At 37.3% G+C, this 23938-nt stretch overlaps 3 protein-coding genes across 3 annotated transcripts; 1 reads left to right on the top strand and 2 right to left on the bottom strand.

Annotated features, from left to right (window-relative positions):
• Window positions 1–677: 677 nt before the first annotated feature.
• Window positions 678–16944, bottom strand: LOC141618390 (cullin-associated NEDD8-dissociated protein 1-like). Its single transcript, XM_074435487.1, has 27 exons — window positions 16526–16944; window positions 15683–15747; window positions 14884–15053; window positions 14413–14623; window positions 13190–13355; window positions 12930–13059; window positions 11795–11909; window positions 11388–11545; window positions 11180–11303; window positions 11026–11076; window positions 10816–10898; window positions 10344–10428; window positions 10157–10264; window positions 9968–10066; window positions 8341–8451; window positions 8029–8253; window positions 6825–6917; window positions 6601–6722; window positions 6340–6502; window positions 6011–6250; window positions 4927–5352; window positions 4688–4834; window positions 4305–4421; window positions 2951–3119; window positions 2267–2344; window positions 2036–2174; window positions 678–1152 (listed from the first exon to the last, which is right to left on the bottom strand). The coding sequence occupies exons 2-27, from the start codon at window positions 15716–15718 to the stop codon at window positions 1056–1058; spliced, it is 3663 nt and encodes a 1220-aa protein (XP_074291588.1). The 5' UTR covers window positions 15719–15747; window positions 16526–16944; the 3' UTR covers window positions 678–1055.
• Window positions 16945–18433: 1489 nt separating this feature from the next.
• On the bottom strand, window positions 18434–20520 carry LOC141620794 (receptor-like protein 47). The gene is made up of 3 exons (XM_074437572.1): window positions 20002–20520; window positions 19685–19784; window positions 18434–19575 (listed from the first exon to the last, which is right to left on the bottom strand). The coding sequence occupies exons 1-3, from the start codon at window positions 20518–20520 to the stop codon at window positions 18434–18436; spliced, it is 1761 nt and encodes a 586-aa protein (XP_074293673.1).
• A 2075-nt stretch (window positions 20521–22595) lies between these two features.
• Window positions 22596–23536, top strand: LOC141622076 (auxin-binding protein ABP20-like). The gene has a single exon (XM_074438132.1). The coding sequence runs from the start codon at window positions 22668–22670 to the stop codon at window positions 23298–23300; it is 633 nt and encodes a 210-aa protein (XP_074294233.1). The 5' UTR covers window positions 22596–22667; the 3' UTR covers window positions 23301–23536.
• Window positions 23537–23938: the final 402 nt, after the last annotated feature.

Genomic DNA, 23938 nt, shown 5'->3' with positions numbered 1-23938 from the left:
CGGCCACACAATATTTGATAACCAATCTGGGACGTTTGAAGCTGCTGGTATTTTATAAACCCGCATGAGCCCAAACTCGGATAATTGTGAAAAAAGGGATTGATACTTTTTTTGGGGGGTTAAAATCGAATAGAGTAATTCCGCTACAGACCCCGGATACGTGGTAGAAACCGGGAGAAAAAGAAACATAGTCCGCTACGACCTTTAGAATGGGCTCAAATTGGCGTGTTATACTTTTGCCAGTAATAAATGTGAAACATTTAAATGAGTATTATTTTCTCAAATTTTTACTTTTAGACAACCTAAAATTTACCTTACTCAAAAGAGGGTTATTTTTGTTGGACAATTATGTAAGAGAGTACGAAGCAATACTAACCTCGTCGAATTAACATGTTTAGTGAATTTCCAGTTTAGGTCCAGAGGAACTCATAGGGATTGCCCCGCTGTCAATCAGAAATTTACCCCATACTTTATAACAAGAAAAGGTTGAAATGTTGTGACGCAAGATTAATATCGACATATCGTGGAACAAAGCAAGGAAACAGCGGCAGGATGTATAAATCAAAAGATCACCTTTTCCGGACAATTAATAAAACTCGTCATTATTTAAGAGTAACATCCTAATAAATTTCTGCTGTGTTGCAATATTTAAATATCGGAATAGGGTGGCACAAAAATTAGTTCAAAAAGTCGAAAAGTATGCACCTCCATCTTTGCCAGTGTCAAAAGGACAACCCAATGGGGCAAAAAAGAACACTAGATTAGCAAAATGAAGAATGTGATAAATGGCATTTCAAAACTCAGAAAAAAATCCTACACATCTCATGCTTGTCCAAAAGCGAAACTGGATTGCTTTAGGAAGAAAGGCCGTCTCGGAAAACAATAAACCCTACTCCAGTATGTAGTCTGTACAAAAGATTAACTTCCCTTCCTATCACAATCACACGCCATTATAGTATATTTTGAGTTTACTCCAGAATGATGCTTCGAGTTTGGGTACCATACCATGTTCTCATGTACTCAGCAGCCAAGCCAAAGAGTTCGCATCAAATCCATCATTCATTGCGAATGGAGTGGAACTTCTCCGATAGCACTGGAGCTTTTGTTATTTCATTCATCAAGTTTTTGAACCTGATGCTGTAATCTCCACCACTGCTCAGAAAAAAAATGCTAGGTAAGTATTCAAGATTTTAATATAAACATTTTACTATTTTAAGGAACCCTTTTTATGGCAGGCCTCTAATTTCACTAATTTATATTTGATTTTCCAATCATTTTAGTCAACTCCTCTGAATGTTAATAATGTACCTTGTAAAAGAAGGGGAAATGGGAGTATGGGACATACTAAAGAAACTGGAGGGAGTATCGATAACAAACTGAACATGGGTTTAAAGTGCGGCAATTGAGATATGTTGATATGCAATCAGGAACTGGTGAGTGACCATGAGGCCAAATTTTGAAGGCAGAGAAAGTTGAAGGACACATGAATTCAAAATATTCCTTACAAAAACGGGAAAATGGTTTATGAGCCATAGATATGATGGCCTTCTTCGTTAAAAGTACATGCAGTGCCGAAGTAGCAAGCAGTGCCATGTTCATTCTGACGACTCATACGACTACAACAATGCTTCCACGCCCAGGGTTAGGATTCAGTTTCAGTACTAACGGAACCGGTTGTTCATGTCGTCACGATATTGAAGAATACATCAGTAACCATGGTCGTGTCAGTATAACAGACAAACCCCTCCCAACTTCCACTTTTGGTTGGAAGAGAAAAGTATCATTAGCAGATAACACGTGGTAAATTACTATAGTACCACTCAAAGTCAACTGGGGTAGCCTCGAAAGTTGGAAGGAAAAAAGAGAATAGACATAGAAAGTTCCAAGTTTTAATCATAGGTACAGGTAAGTGGCGTGATATTGTCTGTACTACAGTTTTCTAAGCGAATGACGGTTAATGAATAAACCACAAACGACTTTCCATATTCCAGATTCAGAACCTAATAATTAAATTGGGATAATTTTAAGCTCATACCTAATGTGATTCAGGGCTGCAATTGCTCGCAGAGCGCTTCTGATCATGTCTTCATTACGATCAACTTCTTGCTTAACGGCATCTTGCTTTGGCTTGAAGTTAATAGTCTTCTGAAGAGGGTCTACCAAAGAATCCAAGACTGGCAATTTGGAAATCAATAAATGAGTAACCATTACCATCATCTGTTATTATCCCTAAAACATGGCCAAATATAAAAGAATACACACTGACCTGCAAGCACAGCAGATGGACACTTTTCTGCCAGTTTCGAAAGGATAAGATGGCACGGCATCTTAACATCATAATGATCTGCATGTACCAACAAGATTAAAAAGACAGCTATGAGCTAATTACAAGTTAAGTTCTTACCTTACATTCTAAATAGTACAATTTTGTTCGGATACAAAAGAAGTGGAGGGTAGCAAAGGGGAAAGGAGATTTTGAGGAGGGGAGAAAGAGGGAGGGTGTGGGGGTGTGGGAAAGGGTCCCAAATCTCTGGACATGGTCTTGCCTACTCGACAGGAAAAGAAGTAGATTGTAATTATACAGAAAGTAAACCCAAAAGTTACTACCCGCCATTAGGCAGTAGACCAGCCATGTGAGCATGTATACCATTCACTTTCCAGTTCCCCATGAGGCAATTCTGTCTCCAGCATACTCGAAAGCAAGAAAAAATACGTTATTTCTCTAATGAAATAAACTCATCCCTTTCCCACGCTCGCTCGAGAAGCAAAAAATAGGCAGAGAAAAAAGAGTAACTCGATAGCCTTCAGTTTGATAATAACACGTAGAAGCGCGGCTATTAGCCCGTGAATAAGTATGCTACAGTTACTTCAGCCATGGGTAACTCCCAACTAAGATAAGTCAAAAAGATAGTTGGCCTTACAGAATCAGGGGACAGATTAAGAAACTTACCATCCAAACCGGACTTTAAGTAGGGAACAATGAAGGAAGACGGATTGACTTGGTCAAGGCAATCGTCCAACAACGTATCTACACACTCAAAAGCTGCTTTTCTAAGTTCCAAACCGTCATCAACAACATGCTTGAAAGGACCAAGATCAACTGTTCGGATCATCTCTTTCTGCAATGAATTGTTAGAACGCAACTCTGTAAGCAACATAAGATTGAAAAAAGAAATGGGGATCATTTGCTAATCTGTTTCTAGATCGCCCTGCGATCTAACTTTCTTTCATTGTATATAATAATTAGCAGAGACTACAAGGATGCCTAATCCCAAGGGTTCATCAAACCAAGATAGTTTGCACAACTCAGAATCTACACAACAGTTAAGAAACCAGACAGAATCTAGATGAAGGCATCCTCGTAGCCTTACCATGGCCTCAATTACGACTATCTACACCCATACCATTCTAGGATTAAGGCTTTTTCTTCATCTTGTTCATTAAGTTCTAGCTACTGCTCAGTTTACCATAGTTCTCCACCCGCCGAGCTTTCCAATTTTGGTTGCCAATAATATACAAGAGTCTACACCTCTCATATAGACTTAATACGCTTTGAACAGTTCTACAAGAGGACGGTGCAAGACCACGCGCTACCAATATAACACCTCAGGAAGGGAAGTACGCATAAATACCACTTCAAATACATCAACTTCACCCCTCCCAAAAATTATACATGGCTATTGGTAAGGTTGAAGTAGATGTTGACTACTTACATCTTAGTTACTTCAAAATAACATGCACTTAATCGAGAGTGTTAATTGGGTGAAAAGGAAAGAAGAGGAGTTCAAGGCTCTTCAGTATACACCCTTTTATCAAAGAGGCCGCCTTACTCAGCCAATATAAGCCGATAAAAGATGGTATTGACTATTAGTTGAGCATCATGTCAACATCATTTTATAACATAAAATGCGTTATAAAACAACTAAATACACATTGAACAGAATGAGAATTATAGGTCACTACTAATTAGTGATGAATGACTTGGTGTACCCCCAGCTACTCTCACTAACAAAAAACAAAAACAAAATGGCATTAATTTAGAAAACACTAAATTGAAGACAGTAGCATGAACGTTAGCCTATAAAAAATCAAACACAAGACTGAAACTGGTCGATCTTTATCAATTGTTGCACAAAGCCAAAGATCACCAACTTAAAACATAACTAAAATTAGGCAGTGAATGACAGCTCCACCAGACTTTATACTACAGAATTTTCTAATTTTTGTAGGTTTTCAAAAGGAATCTCACGCCATTAAAAAAACACAATATATAGCATAGTCAACGCTATCAAATATCATGTTACCTTTATAACAGTTTGATCATACAATAGAGGCAGCAATTCCGGAAGCAAGCCCTTGATGAGATTAGGTTTATTATGGGCGGCAGTGCTCAGTGCCAAAACAGCTGCACGTCTCACAAGCTGCAACCATAAGAAAATATTAATAACTGGTGACTGATCAGCTCTTGAAACTAGAAAGTGTTGAGCGACGAGAAGATCAAGGCCCATGCCACAAAGGCGCAAAGTGGAGGCGCACACTGCCGCACTATTCTTATAAAGCTCACGCTTAAAGAGTCAAGTGAAACATATGGCCAACATGGGCCACCAAATCAACAACGTAGCAGAAAGAACATTCTAAGGTAACTCAAAGTAAATCGACTAAACGAGTAAATGTATAGGAATATTACCCGATCGCTATCCTTAATTAGCATGAGGAATGTCGAAATCTCAGGGTACAATATTTCATCGATTTTCTCAGGCCGCTCCACCAATGCATACTTGATGGCAATGACAACTGTTGCCCTAGTAAATGCAGGTGGGCTTGTAGTTCGCATCTATAAATTCAATACAGAAGGTCAAACTTAGTTCCACAAAGAAACGAATACTATTACTTACTTCTACTGTTTATTCTACATGCAATATTTACCTTCAATGCAGGAACAAGTTTATTGGGCTCAATGAGGGCAATTTTACCAAGACATTCAGCAACAACATTGCGGACACCTTCTTCCTCACTTTCACAGTGATTGAACAATAGATTAAGAATCTTGTCAACACTAGCCACTTGGAACTCGGCCTTGTCCACAGATTGTCTTACAATAACCTCTTTTAAGGAGTGAAGTAAAAGATACTGCTTCTTCTGTTGATAATCAATCTGATCCAATATAAATGGCAAATACTTTGACAGGTTCCCAACAGCAACATTCCCAAGGGCGTATGAGGCTGCCGATTTTATCTCTTCAAAAGGAGATTGGAAAGATTCAATGACAATATTCTCAATGTGTGCATGAGAGCTCAGGTCTTTTCTTCTCCCTACCTCTCCCAAACATAGCAAGGCAAGGTGTTGCTTTGCCTATGATTCAAGAAACAAACATGGTAAGGATTAGCACCACTAACCTATTGGAAGGAACAGTGTACTGAGAAAAAAAAAAAAAATTCACGACGAGTCAGGTCCCAAGTAAGAGAATAATACAGCAATCATTAAAAAGGAAACAAACCCACCAGTCCACCAAAAGTATACCACAGTCAGGAAAAGAATAATTATCATCTAAATCAATCACAAAGACACATGACAAAACCAGAGGTACAATGCTAAAATGAGAAGATAAATAACCTGACATTCTTCACAAATTCAATTTTATTTCTGTCTCAAATGAGATTGGATTATTTAAAGGAATTCTAGGCATTCTAACAAAAAAAACATGTTTCTGAGGAAGACTGCACTTGTCTGGCTAACGGGGTAAAAAAACAAGTCATGCATTTGATTAAGAAACATAGCAACTACGCATGAGGGGGTTGGGACATAAAACATGGATAATAGTCACCGAAAATTATACGGGTTAAATTGAAGACAATAGGGCGATGGAGAGGGCAGAGTGATGTACAGAATTTATGTTGACAGCATACCACATGCAAATAATGGCATTTTCCGGAATGATAATTGGTCCAGTTATTCCAATAGAGGTATAAAAAAATTAGATCTCCCATTGCCGTAGCTTATTGGAGCTTACCGAATTAACACTGCTATCACCCTTAAGTATATCTGTCAGCATATTCACAGTGGAGGAACATCTGGCATCACCCGCAGCAAGGCAAAGAACAGCGACACACTGAGCAATAGAAAACATTGCCTGCTTAGCAACCCCACCAGACTGGGCAGGTGGCTTAGCACTTGAAAGCAGGGACTCGAGCAAAGATTCAAAACTAGTGCTTGCAGAATTGACCATTTTAGCGAAAAATTTCTGCAAAGCCTGCAACATCAAAGAAAAATAAGAGAGAGCACATCAGTACATAGGAAAGATCTTTGCAAAAATTAGCAATACTTAGACTGATATAGTACCGCAAGTGCTTGTCCTTGTAGCAATGAGCTCCTCACTATTGTTAATGCCTGAGGAAGAACTTTGTCTCTAACAGTCACGCCGACATTTGATGTTGACTTACTGTCAGCCATCAAAGTGCAGCAGAGTTCCAGAGCAAGAGCAGTCATATGCAACTCAGAGTCACTGGCAAAACATATACATTTCAAGTGAGAAGAAAGTGTATGATGACGAACTAAAGGAACCAAAAGTAATCAAGAGTTGACATTAAAAATAATAATAACCTGATAAGAGTAGACAATTCCACAATAATAACTTCATAAGCCGACGAAGAAATTTTGTCACCGTATGCTCTTATTATGCAATTCAATGTCCCCAGCGTAGCTTGCCGAAGTGTTCTATTAGCCTATTTCCACACCATAAACGTGTCAGTAAGCAGAATAATTAGATGATCAAGACAGTTTAGAAGACAGAAAGTCCAAACAGAATATGACAAGGAATCCGATACCTTTCGCAGGAATGCTGTTAACTCGGCAACGACATTCTCCAAGATGCAAGAAAGATCAATATGAAGTGGAGAAGCAGCAACGACAGCAAACGCCTGCGAAGTACATAAGTGATCTTAAGTTATCTTGAAGAGAATGAAGTGCATTTAACATCAAAACCAAAGCAAGATATTAACCCAATCAATATCACTTTGTACGGTAATGCAGTAACAATAAGTTAACATGTGGGTGACAGCCCATGGGCAATAGCCAATTAGCCATCCAAATCATTCACTAAGTTAGGTTATACGTTTTAACTTTACCAAAACACAATGATGGAGCAAGAACGACAAGGGTCACAACTCTCTCATCCATGCATTTGAGCCTTAAGTGAAATCAAATTTAAACTTGGTCAAAAAGAGTTTCATCACTAGATATAAATAGAATTAATTTCAACTAGGTTCACCAGTCGTGATTTTATGTCAGCTCGTTACACTAAAAAGGGGTTATATGCTTTGTTGGCACCTATTATTACACCTGCACCTAAATCAATCACCGTCATTGCCGTACATAATTAGGCTTCAACACTCCATCCTAAAATAATTATAATAGTTGTTACTTCGACTTTTTGGTATAATGTTGCAATATGAACACTTTTTTAAGCCAAAAATAAGGGCAATTTTGTACAGTATAATAGAAGTGGCTTAAATGTGACATGTGGGTACTACTAATCAAGTCTGGATAACGTAGCTAGACAACAATATTATTGTTACTACATTAAGGAAATCCAAGTTTAACTAAATGTTCCAAAAATAATCCCAGGTTTCAATTGTTCTCCAATAATCCCAAGTATTGGGTATCCTCCCAAAATAGTCCCGGAAATAAAAACATCCAAGTTTACATTACATATTTTTATTATATTTCCTAAACTGATTATTTTCCAGAATAACAGGAATTAAAAAATCAAGTATGACCTGACGTGACGACAAAAAGTACCCATCAATATAGCTAGTGTCGGACACGACACTTCATTTTAGGCCAACATGAAGAAAATATTCACAAACACCATGCACATTCAGCATAGACACAAACATACTCCTAATCTCCGATACGCACTCATAAACCTAGCCTCTAGCTCCAAACTCTATATACCACTCCCCCAAACAATTGTATCAAAAACATGTAAATCAATCCTGGTGCAAGAAAATAAGTAAGCTAGAAAGTAACCTTTACAGCAGTAAGCCTCGTTATCTCATTTCCCATACGATCGACAAGCACGGGAAGACAAGCAGGTAATTCTGCAGAGAGGTTGTCACCAAATGTCGCTATAACAAGTCCCATGCAGGTTATTGCAGACTCCTTTACCTCCTGATCTTGATCTTGATTTGTCAAGCGTGATAGGATTGCATTGTATATAGGACGGGTATATAGTTTAAAATCAAAACTAGAAGCCTGTATAAAATACGTTATATAAATCAGAAAGCTGTCTAAATGTAAGTCATGTGACATAGTCTGGCTATAATTGATCAAATTATTAACCTCAAAACTCGGGCGCAGAACCCGCACTAGTTCCCCACAAACTCTCAAAGCCTCGGAAGTGACTTTGTAGTATCGCTCACCAACGGCTGATAACACAGGCGCAGAAAGAGCCTAATACATTGAAAAACAAGCAACAATCAAACACAATTCACACAAGATTGTCAGCAACAAATTTCAATGCCAAAGCCAGGCAAAGTATTATGTTTTTATAAGATAGTATTGGAAAATATCGACATAAAAAATTAGTTGCCCAGGGTATGAGGATGGATGAAGACTCCTTGGCAAAATGACAGATAATTACTTATTATCATACTACATGGCAATGGCAAAGTCAAATGAGTTCTCTAAAGCATGTCCCGAAAATCCTTTTAGCCTTTTGGTGGTATGTGCATAACTCTCCCAAAGTTCACAAGCACGGGGTTTATCCCCACTGCTAGACAATAGATAACTCACTTTTACCATTCCATACCATAGGAGAGAGCTTAAAGTGTACATGCCTCAACCACAACTAATTATAATAATAATACCCGAAAAGCTGACGGATAAGTCGCCCTTCTCCGGTTTGTGGCATGATTAAATGAGAATCCCATTCTGGCGCAGGTTAACATTTGTCAATTGCCATATGCTTCTAGATCCAGAAATGCAAGTCAGATCTGGACATGAATGTCAGATCCTACCAGTGAAATTACTAGATTACGGTTTCGATGACACACTGTGCGTGTTGGCTATTAATTTGGACAGAACAATCTTTTTTTGCCAGTTGGATTATTCCATTTGAAAGGAATCAAAGAACTATATTTGGCATCAAATTAAGATTCAAAATATCGAAAGGGCCCCCTACTGGCCCTACATAAAGGTTGCACAAATCTGATGCCTTACCCTGCCATATACAGGAGCTTACGAGGATTTGGGTAATGATGATGTTGTAGTCAAGTCAACATTAGTTACTAATATGTTCACAAAACTTCACCAATAAGATGTGTTGTTTTCTAGGTTCCCCCATGATTGATAAGAACCTCCCATATTGAGGCTTTTGGAGTAACTTTCAGATCAAAAGCTTCCAACAAACCGTCTCACATATGAATTATGTAATCTCCTACTGCTTCTATACGTTAAAAGGGACACAAAATAAAGCTTTTCTTCTATGTAACATATCCCAGTGCCAGGCACTCCGCCTCTTCAAGACTCTAATTTCAAAACGAGGATAAGGGTATGGGAACTTATCTTCAAGACAGAAAATTACTCATAAGTATAAAAAATCCAGGAGCTTTTAAAGTGAAATAAGAAGTTATTTGGGACGTGAAAAACTCGACAATCATAAATCATACGCTTCATATATTCGTCCTTTCCCCTATTTCATCATGTAATATTGTTTATGCAGAGAAGTGTTGTGTTAGCCAATGTCGGGTAAGGATCTCATACCCATGTCCTTGAGTGCAGTGTTGTGTTGTAAACGAGTATGGCACCAAAACTGAAGGGTCGGAAGTTTATATTATAATACTAGCATATGGCAGCCAAGGATGTTTGAACTTGGATGCCGTGAAGGTGACGCGTGAGTCTATATCCGCTTGACTAGTAAACTTTAAATAACTAATCAGTCAAAAACACCCATATTGCTAATGTTCACCTTGATATGTGGATGAAAAACAGATGGTGTATGTGAAGCCAGAACTAGTCTTGTAAAAACAAGAGCCTCAATCTTCAAATTTGACGTAGATGAATTATCCTGGTACGTAAGCAAAAGGGAAGATACAATCAGATATGATGAATTAGTACAGTTTCAGATGCTCATAACACAGCACACAATGGAACTTACAAGCAGTGCCTTCTCTATCCCAGGGATCAGAGATCCAATTTGGTCAGCCAAGCAGTCACAGTCTGGTAAGACAGTAACGAGTTCTTTTAGAACAGAGAAAGCACCAACCTGGCAAAATAAGGAAGAGGGTTAAGAAAACCATAATTGAAAAGTAGCACGGATCATAAAGAATATGAAGGATTGCAACCTTAGTTTTGACAGATTTTTCACGAAGCTGCCTGTTGATTGATTTCACAATTTTTGGTACCTCTTGCTTTAGTAACCACTTAGGACTGCACAAATGATAAATGTATATACACATGTTATTTTTGTAAGAATATATGCGCATGTAGAATACATAGATCTGGGTTATTGCTGTAGCAGCCATACTAGGAATTGTGGTTATACAGAATACAGAGTCTACCCTCATCGTAGGTCCACTCTTAACAGAGCCATTTTTAAATACATCAGTCTCAAACCAAACCACCCCTCCACATAAACGAGAGGGAGATATATCATGGATCATCTGTTCACAACTGATCACATAGGAAATGTCTCCCGGAGAGTCGGCCAAAAATACACAAATACAGTAGACCCTTGGGGTCAGACTGTCAGCACTGCAAAATATCAATATTCCCAACCACTTCAAAGCAAAATAAACGGTACCAATAACAGCCTACCTCATCTCATCTGTGTCCATCTTCCCTCTAGTAACATTTCCCGTCTGTCGCAAGAGCTCAATAAATGTGTGAAAGACGTCCATCTGCAGTAGACAGCAGCAAGAACGCGGACATAAGCTTAACATATAATAAGGATCGGGTCAAGTGAACCACATCAAAGAGTTGGCATCAGGAAACTACAAGTAGATTATAACTAAAGGTGTGTCTCACCTTCACATTTTCTTCTCTTTCTTTGAACCTATCAATAAGCTTTGGGCATGCCTATCAAACACAAAAATGAACAATAGTACATGATACAATTGATCAAATGATAATTAACACTGAATGGACAGATTATGATATTCAACGTTTTCAGAACTCATACTTCAACATAGAGGCTTGCAAGTATCTCAGGGCGTGACACAATAAGTCCTGCTAAACATTTCGCTGCAGCTCTCCTAACTTTCCAGCTAGCATCTTCGTCATCTGTATATTCATTCGCACTTCCACTGCAGAAGAGGGTTATTAAAAATCAATATACACTAAAAAAAAGGATAGAAACTTGAGAGGGCCATATCAACCATTAAACATACTCGTCTTCATCTTCCTCAAGATTTTCATCATCAGTATCTTCCTCCATGTTATCAGTGAAGTTGGGATCATAACTAAGAAACTCCAGAGTTAAATGTAGAACTTCATCACAATAGACAGAGATATCCCTCGGACACCTAAGCAGAAAACTTTCCAAGGCCTGAAGAGTACAAAGCACAGGTTACTTTTCTATTTAACAAAATGGTTTTTTTTATTAGGGTTTTTTATATTTCACCCTTATTGTTGAGGAACAGAATTCCATTCAGAGAAGTAACAATAGCAATGTCCCCCATATGAAATATGGAGTATCTAATTTAATACTCGTATAATCCTAATAAACATAGCTTTTCTGTTCCGTCTGGCTCAAACTTCATCGTCATTGTTCATCAAATAAGCAATAGTAATATACCTGCAAACAATACTCTCGAAGCTCTTCATCGTTTTCTGATGCATTTTTGCAGTAATTTATCAACAAAGGAACGGTATCTCCAAGATAAGGCCCAAAACGATATCCAACTGACCGACTGGAATAAATCAAAACAAAATAATTTAAACAAAAGCACTCTACATTAATATCAATCATGCAAATGCCATATAGAGAATGCATAGAACAGTGGGTGTCTTGGAGACCAATTTAAGAGCAGTTTATATTAATATCCCAAAAAGATGATGAACCACAGCTGCAGTTCAGAAAGGCATAATGATCAAAAAGTTCAATGCAAATGTCAGCATGATAAAAATGGGGGACTAAAGCTTCGTATCCAGCAATCAGCATCATTAATTATTAAAGATCTCGAGCATAGCTGCATATTTCATAGCATGGCCTACACGAATACATGATTCGCTCTTAATAAAATGTTGATACGCTAGTCATTGGAAATACAAAAAAAGCAAAAATATGCCAGATCCCGATACGGTACAGACGTACAGTTGACCTTATTTCAAGTATTAAAATACCGAATAGAAGTATTAAGAAAAGGGGTTCAAATAACAGGTAATCATAGTATTGTAGTTCTACTACAAACACTAAAAAGAGCAAAATAACAAATACAAATAATAAAATACCAGCAAACAATAATGGAAAGTGGAAACAATTGTTGCATTTGCAAACCCTAATACTGGAATAATTTCTACAAAATGGTACAATTGTAAATTTACGCCACAAGATGGTGGGAGTGACTAGGAATGGCCATCTCTAATCAGCGATGGTCAAATTAAACCCTAGATCTGTCGTGTCTTCCACCGTTTATGCCCCTAATTGGCATCTCCCCAGTCTAAGATAAATATTCACAGGGCTCCTGTTTTGGGTCGTGACCTCCGGCAAACAGAGTAGCAAACATACTTTGTTCACTACGGATGAACCAGCCGAGCGAGTCACACTCCGACCATGCAATATTGGGTAGTATGAGAAAATGGGAGAGGAAAGAGTGCAGAAAATAAATGCCACTCAAAAAAAAAAAGGAGGCATGATACAAGATAACAGAAACATTAATGTTCAAAACCTTTGCTTTTGCAATAGTTGCTAAAACGTGATGAGCACCAACCTTAAAGCCCCGATCATTTGAATATTTGTACGTGTCATTTCAGGCTTTGTGCCCTTGCGTTTAAGAAGTCCAACAACTTCAACTGTAGCCTTTGTCAGTAAATCATCAGACAAGCTTGAAGCAAGAGAGGCTGCAACAAGCAAATTTACTGAATTATTATTACCATCATTTCATGGTAATAGACATACTCTAATGATATACTTCGTATCACACTTTGGAAAAGAGACTAGTCAAGCACGTGGAATATATTGTCGAATTACCTATGCATGAGACAGTCTTCTTTCTAACAGTAGCGTGACCAGAATTCAACTGAGACAGTAGTGCACCCAGCAACTGTTCATGGTAGGCCACCATCTGATTCCCATATCTATGAAGCACATCGCACAAAATATCCAGGCACTCACATTTGATATCTGCGCTTGATCCCTGCATACAGAAGATTATTTGGATGAAATCAACATAAGTAGTGTGGAAAATGGTTTCGTGAATGCAAAAAGATGCTGTAGAGGTTGAAACAAATTAAACAGTTCAGGCACCTACAAACAGAAACATAATAAGATACTTAGAAGGCAAGTGTGCAAACTACAAAGCCATAAAGCAAAGATTTGCTGATTTGCTTCAACAAATGAAAGAACCAAATTTTGTTTCAGCAAATGAAAGAACCTAATTTCAGGAGTGTCATTTTTTATGTTGATGCTTTTGTTCCCTTCCTTCCAGACTACATTTTTTAGAGTTGATGCACAACATAAGTATTTCTTGTTGACCTTGCAGTCTTCTCTATTAATTGGTACGGAAATCTTTCTTCTTCTCAAACAAAATATAACAGATAATCCAGAATATCGAGTTAAGTCACTTAGTCAAATGTCTAGCCCGTTCCTGGAATCAAAATGAAATTCAACTGGCATATAAAAGAGCAAAAAAATTATCCCCTTAAACTATAACTATCTGCAAAAAATTCCAAAAATGCAGTTGCATAAGTCGAATAAAATATAAAGAACAGTAAGAATTTGAGTATATACAAAAGAACAACCAGACGCTAAGACTGCTAAGTGCTAAGTACAGGCCAAAACAGAGTTATTATCAAAGACACCTCTACATATTTAGATGCCAGACAAAATTCCAACTTCATAGACTCTCCAACACTTACATTTTATATCCAAACGAGGGGTTTCAACAACTGATTGTTCTGTCATTATTTCTCATAATATTACAACTAACAACAAGACCTTTGTCCGAAATTTGGTGTCAACTAACATAAAGTATCTTATAGGACCACCATTGTTTCCTCTTGTATTGAGAGCCAACTCAACTGAAGAGGGGAAAATTAGGTAAATGACTGCAAAGAAAACCTAGGTTCATATTTGATGTCAAATACCAGGAAGCACTCAAAACAGTTAGAAGGATTCCATTATTATTACTATATAAGTTGAGGTAAGAATCCCCCTGTTCCTTATGCCTTTCAAGAGATCAAAAGTACACTTACAGTATCTGTTATTCCTTTTATCAACTGAGGTGTAAGCGAATCAAGTACTGATTGCACTGCAGGTGAGCCACTGACTTCAGTAACAATGGTCTTCAAAGCTATGCTTGCAACATCTCGATGTTGTTCTTTCACATTTAGCAGCTTATTGCAAAGCTTAATGGTCATTTCTAGTACCCTTGCCTCATTAACCTTCTTCACCAATGGAGCAAGACTGCACCAAAACCCTCATATTAGCAAACAGCACACAGATGAAAAACAAAACAGGATCATTGCATCGGGAAATTAGGCATATAAACAGAACTTTACGTCTTTACGGTATCATGGTCATTTCCAAAGTAATAATAATCGTTTACACAACCATAACAATATAGACACAACCAACACCACTTCAAAAATAAGATTACATGTTCAAATACTTGCATTGATGCAACTATATAAGATAAAGCATGCGAAAAGTGTGTCTTTTAATACCATTTTACAGCTAATCCAGATACATCCCCAGCTGAATCATCGAGTTGCTGAAGAATTGTATTTGCCAATTTAATCTCCAAATCAGAATCAGCCTTAAACCCCTCTTTGTTTAATTCATTCAGCAAATCAGAAGTTGCCATATACCGATAATCTTTGTCTTTGCCAGTCATCTGGAGCAAGTGGCAAAAAATTCACAGGTGAACATTTGAAATATATGTTGTGATAAAAAACATGTTATATAGCTAACAATTCTAAATCTAATACTACACGGCACTGATTTCAGACAGATCATAAATGGCCAGTAACAGCACCAATAATTTTCAAAGGAAACACGAATAAGTAGTTCTAGCATTGGGATTACAGAGAAACCAAGATTTTAAACAAATATGAACATCACAAAAAGTATGTAATACCACTGAATACGATAAATCCCTGTCAGAAAATGTTAATCAGATTATTGGTTTGCACCATCAGCAAACCACAACTGTTTGCTATTCGAGTAATAATGTGACCCGAGAAGATTACACATTCCTTAAAGGTAAATTACCATACTTCTTTAACTAATGTACCTGCAAACAATCAATACAGTTCTACAGCAGGAAACTAAAAAACACATACAAATAAGAACTTTTTAGACCAGTGATTATCCCGCAAACAAAAACTAAACGATTCAATACAAGGCACGCCATGTTTCTTTAACTAGTGCACCCTCAAAACTTTATGAGTTGACTGTATAACGCGTGATTATCCCGCACATCAAGAACATAATAAACGTTAAACCAAAAGTCACATGATATACCTTCTCTAGAATGCCAGTCAAAGCTAGGTTCGCCATCTTTGAGCAACAATTTACTAGCGGAAACTCTGCACACACAAAATCAGCATTCAGATTCATTATTTTACAGCTCATAATCAAACTAAAAAACAACTTAAACCGCAACATAGAATTGTTCCAAGGTCCTTGGGTCTACTGGAGCTACCAATTTCAATCAATTAGCCAAGGCTATGACGGGATATAAAATCACTGGTGCTCTAGGAGACCTGCCAAAGCGTTCAGCCAAGCCTTGTAATTCAAGTTCAGAACTTCGGATTATAAATCCTGCAGGGGCATTCCCCACTAAACAATGAAAAATCGAAACTTTTAGTAGAGATTCTCGGATTTCTTTTCTAATTTACCCTTGTACATTATTAGTTCGCTTCCACTATAATTTTTCGCCTCAGTACCTTTAATTTAATATCTACCAACTAATGCTGCTAATTGCTAGCACCGAAACACGTTTACGATGCAAGATGTTGCTTCAAGTTCAGAACTTCAGATTATAAATCCTGATTACACCTGTGTCTAGATTATTAACAACTATCGGAAACCCTAATGCAAGTGAGCCAAAGGTATGGTACGCCCACAAAACTAAAACCCTAACGCAAGTGAACCAAAAACGCACCCAAAATCGATGCCGATAAACCCTAATTTTTTATACTAACAAAAGTACGACAATGGTAATAGCAATCCCTAATCCCTAATAATATGAAATTGCAGAAATTAATTTCCGAGCGATAGTAATACATTAAAAGTAACAATTGAAAAACATGCGTAAGTAAAATTAATGTCAATTAAAAGAAAATCAAAGAGAAATAAACGTACATGAAATTGGTGAGTATATAATCGAATCGAAGTGTTGTAAGTTAGGGTTTGGATGAAGAATCAACGCGGAAATCTACTGAGAAAAAAATCGAAGAATCGAATTTTCGACCTTGATGGTAGTTTTCGAGGTTTAATGGCGGAAAAAGAAGAGAAGGAAAGAAAGAGTGCGGAGGAGGATACAAAAGGTTATGTAGTGGTGGACGAATGAAAGGGATTACAATTACAATGAGAATTTTGGCAAGTGTGGGAGACTAATCAACCGTTCTTTTGGAGTGGAACTATATAAATTAAAAATCGTAATTGTTATATAGCGGAGAAGTATATTGTATTTAGGTAACCGTATATTACCTAAATATATAGACACCTATATAATAATAATATATTTATAATATACAATAGTCATATATTTCATAATAGATGTTCATCGGAGAAAAAATTGCTTCATTGGGAACAAAAAAAATCTGATCAAGGAAAAAGTACAACAATCTCTCTCATAAATACTGGGTGTTGACGCGTTCAAAACCTTGTTTGGAGAAGCTGTTGGGACAAAATCATGGGCTTCATGGCTATGGGAAAAATAATGCAACGCATATTTACTCCCCTTACTCTAGCCATTTGACCTTCACTCCTATAACACAACAGTCAACAGTGTTTCAATCACACATAAAGAGGGCGATTGAGCTAGGTTATTCACTAGTCCAGATGTGAGTTCAGTTGAACCATCTAATTGATTTGGGAAACAAGTCTTCCTATTCCTTAACATCCTTGAAACAACACAACCATACCACATGACTAAAAAGTCACGGGTTCGAATCTCACCCCCTCAAATCTAAAGTGAAATATTAGCACCAGGCGGCCTGCAGTTGCATCCACACGAATACCATTCGGGCTCGTGTTAGAATATAAAACCGATTATGAGACTCCAATCATAAGTTTTTGATTGAGATGGTTTCTTGACATATGTTCTAAACTGTATTATTGAGTGACCACTTTTCTGTACCCCTTTATATGTTTTTCATGACCCGTTGAATCGTGAGTTCGTGACCCAAATTATTCTTTAGTTATCACTAATAATAATTTGTACCTATTACATTACACGATTAGTACAATTTTTTCTTTAATTTGTAAAATGTTCAATCAATAAACTTATTGAGAAACCGTCTTACTCATAGATTAAAATGGTAAAATGTGATGATTATCAGTACCCCGTAAAATACGAGTAATATTTTCAATTTGTTTTATGCATGATGTTAATGTTGGTAACTTATGTATCAAATTTCTTGATTATTATTGCCTAGACTCAGTGGTGGAGCGAGGGGGCTAGCAGGGGCGGTCATCCATGCTAAAGTTTGAAAATTGAGAAAATTTTAGTTAAAATTTTCGAATTTTTTCGATGCCCCCTTAATATAACCCTTTTGCCCACGACTTAAAATCCTGGCTCCGCCACTCCCTGGTCTGGTCTATGAGCCTTCAAAATTCAAATAATGTTGCTATGGGATTGTTTTGGAATGAGCATCAAGTGTATAGCACCGTAGCACGGTCACCGTATCCTTTCAAATTATAAATATCAATATTGAGATGGAGGTTTTGTCCCAAATTAAGTTTCGAGGTAATAGTCGATATTAGATAGTCCATCTCAATACAAGCATTGTCTTGGAGGTACGGTTTATCGCAGGTTCCCTCACTTCTTGTTATAGTCGTACGGTCGACAAACGACAATAAGAATACGTGCTTGGTTACTCATTTGAAATAACTTAACTGTGTGTAATGATTTTATATTAATGATTGGGACGGAAAGAGTAGATATCTACGGAGTATAAGGATATATTACAGTGAAGAGAAGTGACGTTGCTTAATATTCCATCATTGATTATTTGCTTTGGTTATGTAGTTATCAAGCTCGTTTGATCACCATGGACAGTACTTATATACCGACAATTCATATACAATCTCCTTCTTAACCCCCGTTGATCTGATCCCCGACTTGAATTGCTGATGTATTTTAACTGCAGTCTTCTCCACAAACCGGAAATAAGCATCTCGCCAACTCTTCTTTATCACTAAAGTTCCAACCACAACCCAAAATCCAGTACCAACACCGAACATTATGATTGCGTAGAACCACATACGTTCACGTTTATCATCTTCGTCTTCTTCATCTTCTATAGTACTAGGAGGCACATTTCTGCATTTTTTGGGCAGGGGAGGCCCACATAGGCCGGGATTGCCTGCATATATAGACGGGTCAATAAGAGTTTGAAGTTGATTACCGGTTGGAATTGGCCCGTGGAGGTTGTTATTGGACAAATTCAAGCTGACTATCCATGGTATGGCAGACAAGCTTTGTGGTATAATACCGGAGATTTGGTTATTTGACAGGTCCAACGATTCGAGCATTTTCAGGTTGCCTATTTTTGCAGGAATGACTCCTGTAAGATGATTATTTGACAAGTTTAATCCCTCCAGTTTGGATATATTTGTGAGCTCCTCGGGTATTGTGCCGACTAAATGATTGCTCGAGAGATCAATGAGGGAATGAGCTCCATTACCAGCGACCGTCTCCATTATTCCTTTGATGATTTCCGCAATTTCTACACCGGTCTGGCTGATTAACCCTCCTGCATCACTGTCAAATTGTATGGAGCCTAAACAGTGAGGGATTTGTCCTGTCAAGCTATTTTGTGCGAGTTCCAATACTCGAAGAGATCTGAATTGGCACAACTGTGAACGGATGGGTCCGGTAAAGTTATTCCCTCTCAGACTAAGGATTTTTAAAGAAGCATCCGGGTATACATCTCCAACCTGTATTTCTCCAGACAACATATTGTCGTCAAGGTCAAGAACGTTTAAGACGTTTTTACCTGTCAAAAGGGAGGAAGCATTCTCCCCTTCGAACACTGCTCCAGATAGTTTATTTGCGGACAAAATTATCACATTAATTGTTTCTAGATGACTCAACCAGTGAGGTATTGATCCAGTTAGAGAGTTGTTGTGAAGGTCTAGCAACCACAAATTACAGCCGTCACATACAATATGTTGCGGCAAGGATCCTATCAGAAAATTACCGTGAGAAATTTATTGTAAAAATAAGACGAGTGTCTCAGTCAGTTATTTATGCAAAAAAAAGTTGGTATAAATAATAGAAGCTCGATATCTAACCTGTTAGTTGATTGCCAGAAACCTGTAATGTCTGAAAGCGGCTTATGTTCCAAAGCCATCCAGGCAACTCTCCATAGATGCCAGTATAAGAAAGATCCAACTGTTCAATCCGAGTTTGGTTCATTAACCACGTGGGAAACACCGTGTTTATTTCACAAGAATGGGCTCTAAACACTTCAAGGGTAAAGGAAGGTCGCGGGTTAAAAGTCAGGTTGAGACTGATATGGTTGAAACTCGCGTCCAGGAAAGCCAATTTAGAGAGGTTACCGATGCCAGAGAGGGTACCGGCTAACGAGTGACAACGAAGGAAGACTTACTAGCACTTGAAAAGTGTCGTGTGCTTCAGACATGATGCAACTGCCCATGTCAAGAAATCGCAGTTTCGAAAGACCAGATGCCCAGCCGAGGCTTTGAGTGTACAAACCACCAAATCCATTACAAAGAAAAGGAACATGAAGATCAAGGAACTTCAAATGGGTGAGATTACCAAGTTGAGGAGGAACAGGGCCCGCAAAGCCACCTCGAGAGAGATCTAGATGTCTCAAGTGCCGCATGGATCCTATGAATTCTGGAATCTTACTTCCGTTGAAATCATTCCCGGCTAAGTTCAAGTAACGTAAGAACTTAAGCTCGATAAAAGTAGGGCTGAGCCCTGAAGACACCATGGAACTTTCAGAAAAACATACGTCATTGGATGACGGATTTTGTCGGAGATTTAGTTTAATGACATTGCCTGTGACATTGTCACATTTCACTCCTACCCATTGACAACAATCGTCACCAACCCATGACGAAAGACGATTCATAGGATCCTTGCTAAAGCTGTTTTTTAACATTATTAACGCGTCTTGTTCGTTTTTTTTGCATTTCAGCAAGCTCGCGGATTTAGATGAGTAGATCATCAGCAAAAATACTAATGCCACTACCAAGTATGATTTCCTCATCGTACTATTTATTTATGTTTTTGTATGATTTCCTCATCATACTATTTTATATAGAAACACAAAGTGGACTGACTAATTCAAGGTCTTCTGCCCTTCCAAATACCTTTCTACGTTGCAATGTCATTCTAGCCATCCAATCTATCTGTTGCTATTTGTATTTATCTTCAATAATTTTCCACACATTTTTCAGGAACGATCCTATGAATGAAATAACACTTTTTGGCCAAACACATAATTATTTAAAAGCTAAAACGGAATTTCTCAAAAGCCAGAAAACTATCATTTTGCTCATAAAAATAGAAGCGATTTTATCGTCATTTTGAAAAACACTTTTAAAAAATTAAGCTTAAAAAACAAAAACTCATTTTTTACAAGTTAGCTCAAACATGCTCTAAGTTGTTTTCACAAATCGCGACAAATTTTATTTTCCAACACGTATAATTGCAGAAACTAATGGTTATACTTGAATTTGTCAATGGCCGTCGTAAAATAAGGAGGAGAAAAAGGATTACGCATCTGAGGTAGTACCTCAGACCTTGTATTTTTCGAGCATATACACATTTTTTCTGAGCATATTACCATTTATAAATATAGTTTTTGAGCAATATTATATTTTTTTAGTGTAATGTTTTAGTAAATGTGCTAAAAAACTTTATACTAAAACAAAATTCAAAAACTTTAAAATAAAACTCAGAAAATAAAAAATAAGAGGTACTAACTCAGATGTCTTTAAATTGTGGCCATTACTGCTCACAATTTCACATTAGTCAATGAATTTGGCCAATGTCTTCTAGTGACATCGTGTCACAAGCTTGGGAGAACTCATACTTAGTTTAAATAATGTTTAAAAAGAAAGGAGGTTGTGAGACGATCACAACTCATAAGCAAGGCTTTCTGCTTAAACAATAGCGCAATATGTCATGTACAAAGGTATTAACTAGTAAATTTAGGGATCTTTAGTCATATATTGTTAACATTGTACTCTTTCGGTTCCACTTATTTGTTTACATTTTTTATTCTTTGTGAGAGAGATTTAATCAAAGTTGAAAACGAATACAGAACATATATCTATCAAATTAATAATGTTTATTACTTACCGAGAATATGAGTTACTTTATTGTTTCACACTTACACCGATTTAAATAAAAGTTTATGTAGATTTCGAAACAAACACTAACGCTATGACCTCATGAATGATCCCCTTGGTGGGTATGCCTACGCAACAAATTGCTCGTATAATCGTTGTGTAGACTGTGTTTGAAGTCTTCAGACTCGTTCAATAGTTCACATCGTCTTTTAATAGTTGGTATAGTTGGTACACATATCCTAACTACCATATCACTTTTCTTCCCCGTAATTAGTGACAATTCTTTGAATATCTAGCCACCTTAACCTTATCGAGTTTTGCTAAGGACCTTCTCTTTTCGATCATCTCTTCAACCTTTTCGTCCAACAGAACGATTAAATATACTATATTTTGCCATCAACTATTCATATACAAGTCGAAAATGTTTTAAAATACCCAAAATGCTCTAATCCGCCTCTTCTAAATATTTAGTTTATGCATTTTTGATTGGTTTTTTGGCAATAATTTGTCATGTGATTAACATAAACATTGTTTCCTCAATCGTAAACATATTTTCTTTACAAAATTTAACTGTTTAAAAACGTGATTTTTAGTAGTTTGAATATTTTGATAACATTTTACCAAGTTTAAGGATATTACTGGTGTTTTCAAAAATGTAGGGGTACCACTTAGAATTTGAGAAAATACAAGGGTACCACATAGAAAATCCCTTATTTATTTATTTATTTATTATTCCGCGAGAAGAGGAGGTTGGAGAAGGTAGAAAAAAAGAAAGTCGACAGAAATTTGTGACTTTATCAAACCTGATTTCACCTACAAATCTAATATAAATATCCCAATATGAACCATACTAAGATATAGAAGTATATACAGTTATACACCCATCCTCTTATATTCATTCCTTCTAACAATTTGTTTTTAATTTTCGACGTAAAATCTTGTGTATTCAAAGATGATTCTACCCATTTTCATTACCCTTTCTCTCTTGATCACATCCTCTTATGGTAACTCGATAGAATTCGACTATTGTGTCGCGGACCCAACCCTTCCTCATGGACCGACAGGCTACTCATGCAAGGACCCAACAAAGGCAACGGCTAATGACTTCGCCTACTCGGGTCTTCGCACACCTGGCAACACGTCCAGTATGTTCAAATCCGGAGTATCTCTAGCTTTTGTAGCCCAATTCCCGGGTTTAAACGGGTTGGGCATATCCATGGTCCGAGCAGACATAGCAGTAGGAGGAGCGGTTCCCCTGCACACACACCGTGTCACTGAGCTCATTGTAGTGATCGAGGGTACTATTATTGCTGGATTTATTGATACGAATAACACGGCTTTTTATAAGACCCTTGAGAAGGGTGACTTGTTTGTTATTCCACCAACACTCGAGCATTTTCAAGTCAATGTTGGGAAAGTTCCTGCTGCTGTATATGCAAGTTTTGGTAGCGCAAATCCTGGTGTTCAGGTTGTTTCTAATGCTCTTTTCCAAACAGACTTGCCTACTGAGATTGTTCAGAAGATTACTTTGTTGGATCGTGCGCAAATTAAGAAGCTTAAGATGATGTTTGGTGGCACTAATTAAGTTGGCTATTATTAATATCAAACGTAGTACTTTAGTAGTTCGATTTGTAAATCGGGAATCCCCGCTTTTGGTTTGTTTTATTTAAGTTGAATAATAACTCCGTTTCACAATCATTTGTTTACCTAAAAAACAGAACACATAATACATCGTTTAATTTTTTGTAATTTTAAAATTGATATTGTAAAAATTAAAATCATGGGCTCATGTAATAAAAAAAAAAAGGCATGTATAAAAAATCGAATGTAGTATGAGTCGTATGATTTTCCAAAATTTACGATGTTTCTCACATGCAGTCACCCAATGTCAAAATGAAATAAGAGAATCTCGTCTCATGGGGAGAGAAATTTTCATCCACGAATATATCACTAATTCTCATATCAGACGGTTCCGCGATAATGTTATTGTATGACCTCTTCTTATAATTCACAACGTAGGTGATTGTAGAGCTCATCATGACGAACCTGGTCGGATTCGAGCTGGCCTATGCTAAAAACAACCCAAACCTATATAGTTAAGGATGGGCTGAGCTAAGAATGCGGGATTGTAGTGTTAGCCCAATCTTGGCACTATCGGGCTAATACGTGCCTTTTGGCCCATAAGTCCCATATAACTTTTAGCTAGAGAAAACAATAATATTC

The sequence above is a fragment of the Silene latifolia genome, chromosome X (genome assembly GCF_048544455.1).
Source record: "Silene latifolia isolate original U9 population chromosome X, ASM4854445v1, whole genome shotgun sequence".
NCBI classification, from domain to species: Eukaryota; Viridiplantae; Streptophyta; class Magnoliopsida; order Caryophyllales; family Caryophyllaceae; genus Silene; species Silene latifolia.
The sequence above is the reverse complement of the archived record's forward strand: the minus strand, read 5'-3'. Positions and strand labels throughout refer to the sequence as shown.

Bases quoted from the DNA above. Each gene is read 5' to 3' on its own strand.
- LOC141618390 (XM_074435487.1), bottom strand. From the start codon at position 15,718: ATGGCGAACCTAGCTTTGACTGGCATTCTAGAGAAG. The intron at 11,077-11,179 runs GTATGAGTTCTG...TGTGTTTGATAG, and splicing joins TTGCAAGCCTCTATGTTGAA to GCATGCCCAAAGCTTATTGA. The intron at 2,345-2,950 runs GTAAGTTTCTTA...TGGTACATGCAG, and splicing joins CTTAAAGTCCGGTTTGGATG to ATCATTATGATGTTAAGATG.
- LOC141620794 (XM_074437572.1), bottom strand. From the start codon at position 20,520: ATGTTAAAAAACAGCTTTAGCAAGGATCCTATGAATCGTCTTTCGTCA. The intron at 19,785-20,001 runs GTAAGTCTTCCT...CGGATTGAACAG, and splicing joins ACGACACTTTTCAAGTGCTA to TTGGATCTTTCTTATACTGG. The intron at 19,576-19,684 runs GTTAGATATCGA...ATTTTCTGATAG, and splicing joins TTCTGGCAATCAACTAACAG to GATCCTTGCCGCAACATATT.
- LOC141622076 (XM_074438132.1), top strand. From the start codon at position 22,668: ATGATTCTACCCATTTTCATTACCCTTTCTCTCTTGATCACATCCTCT.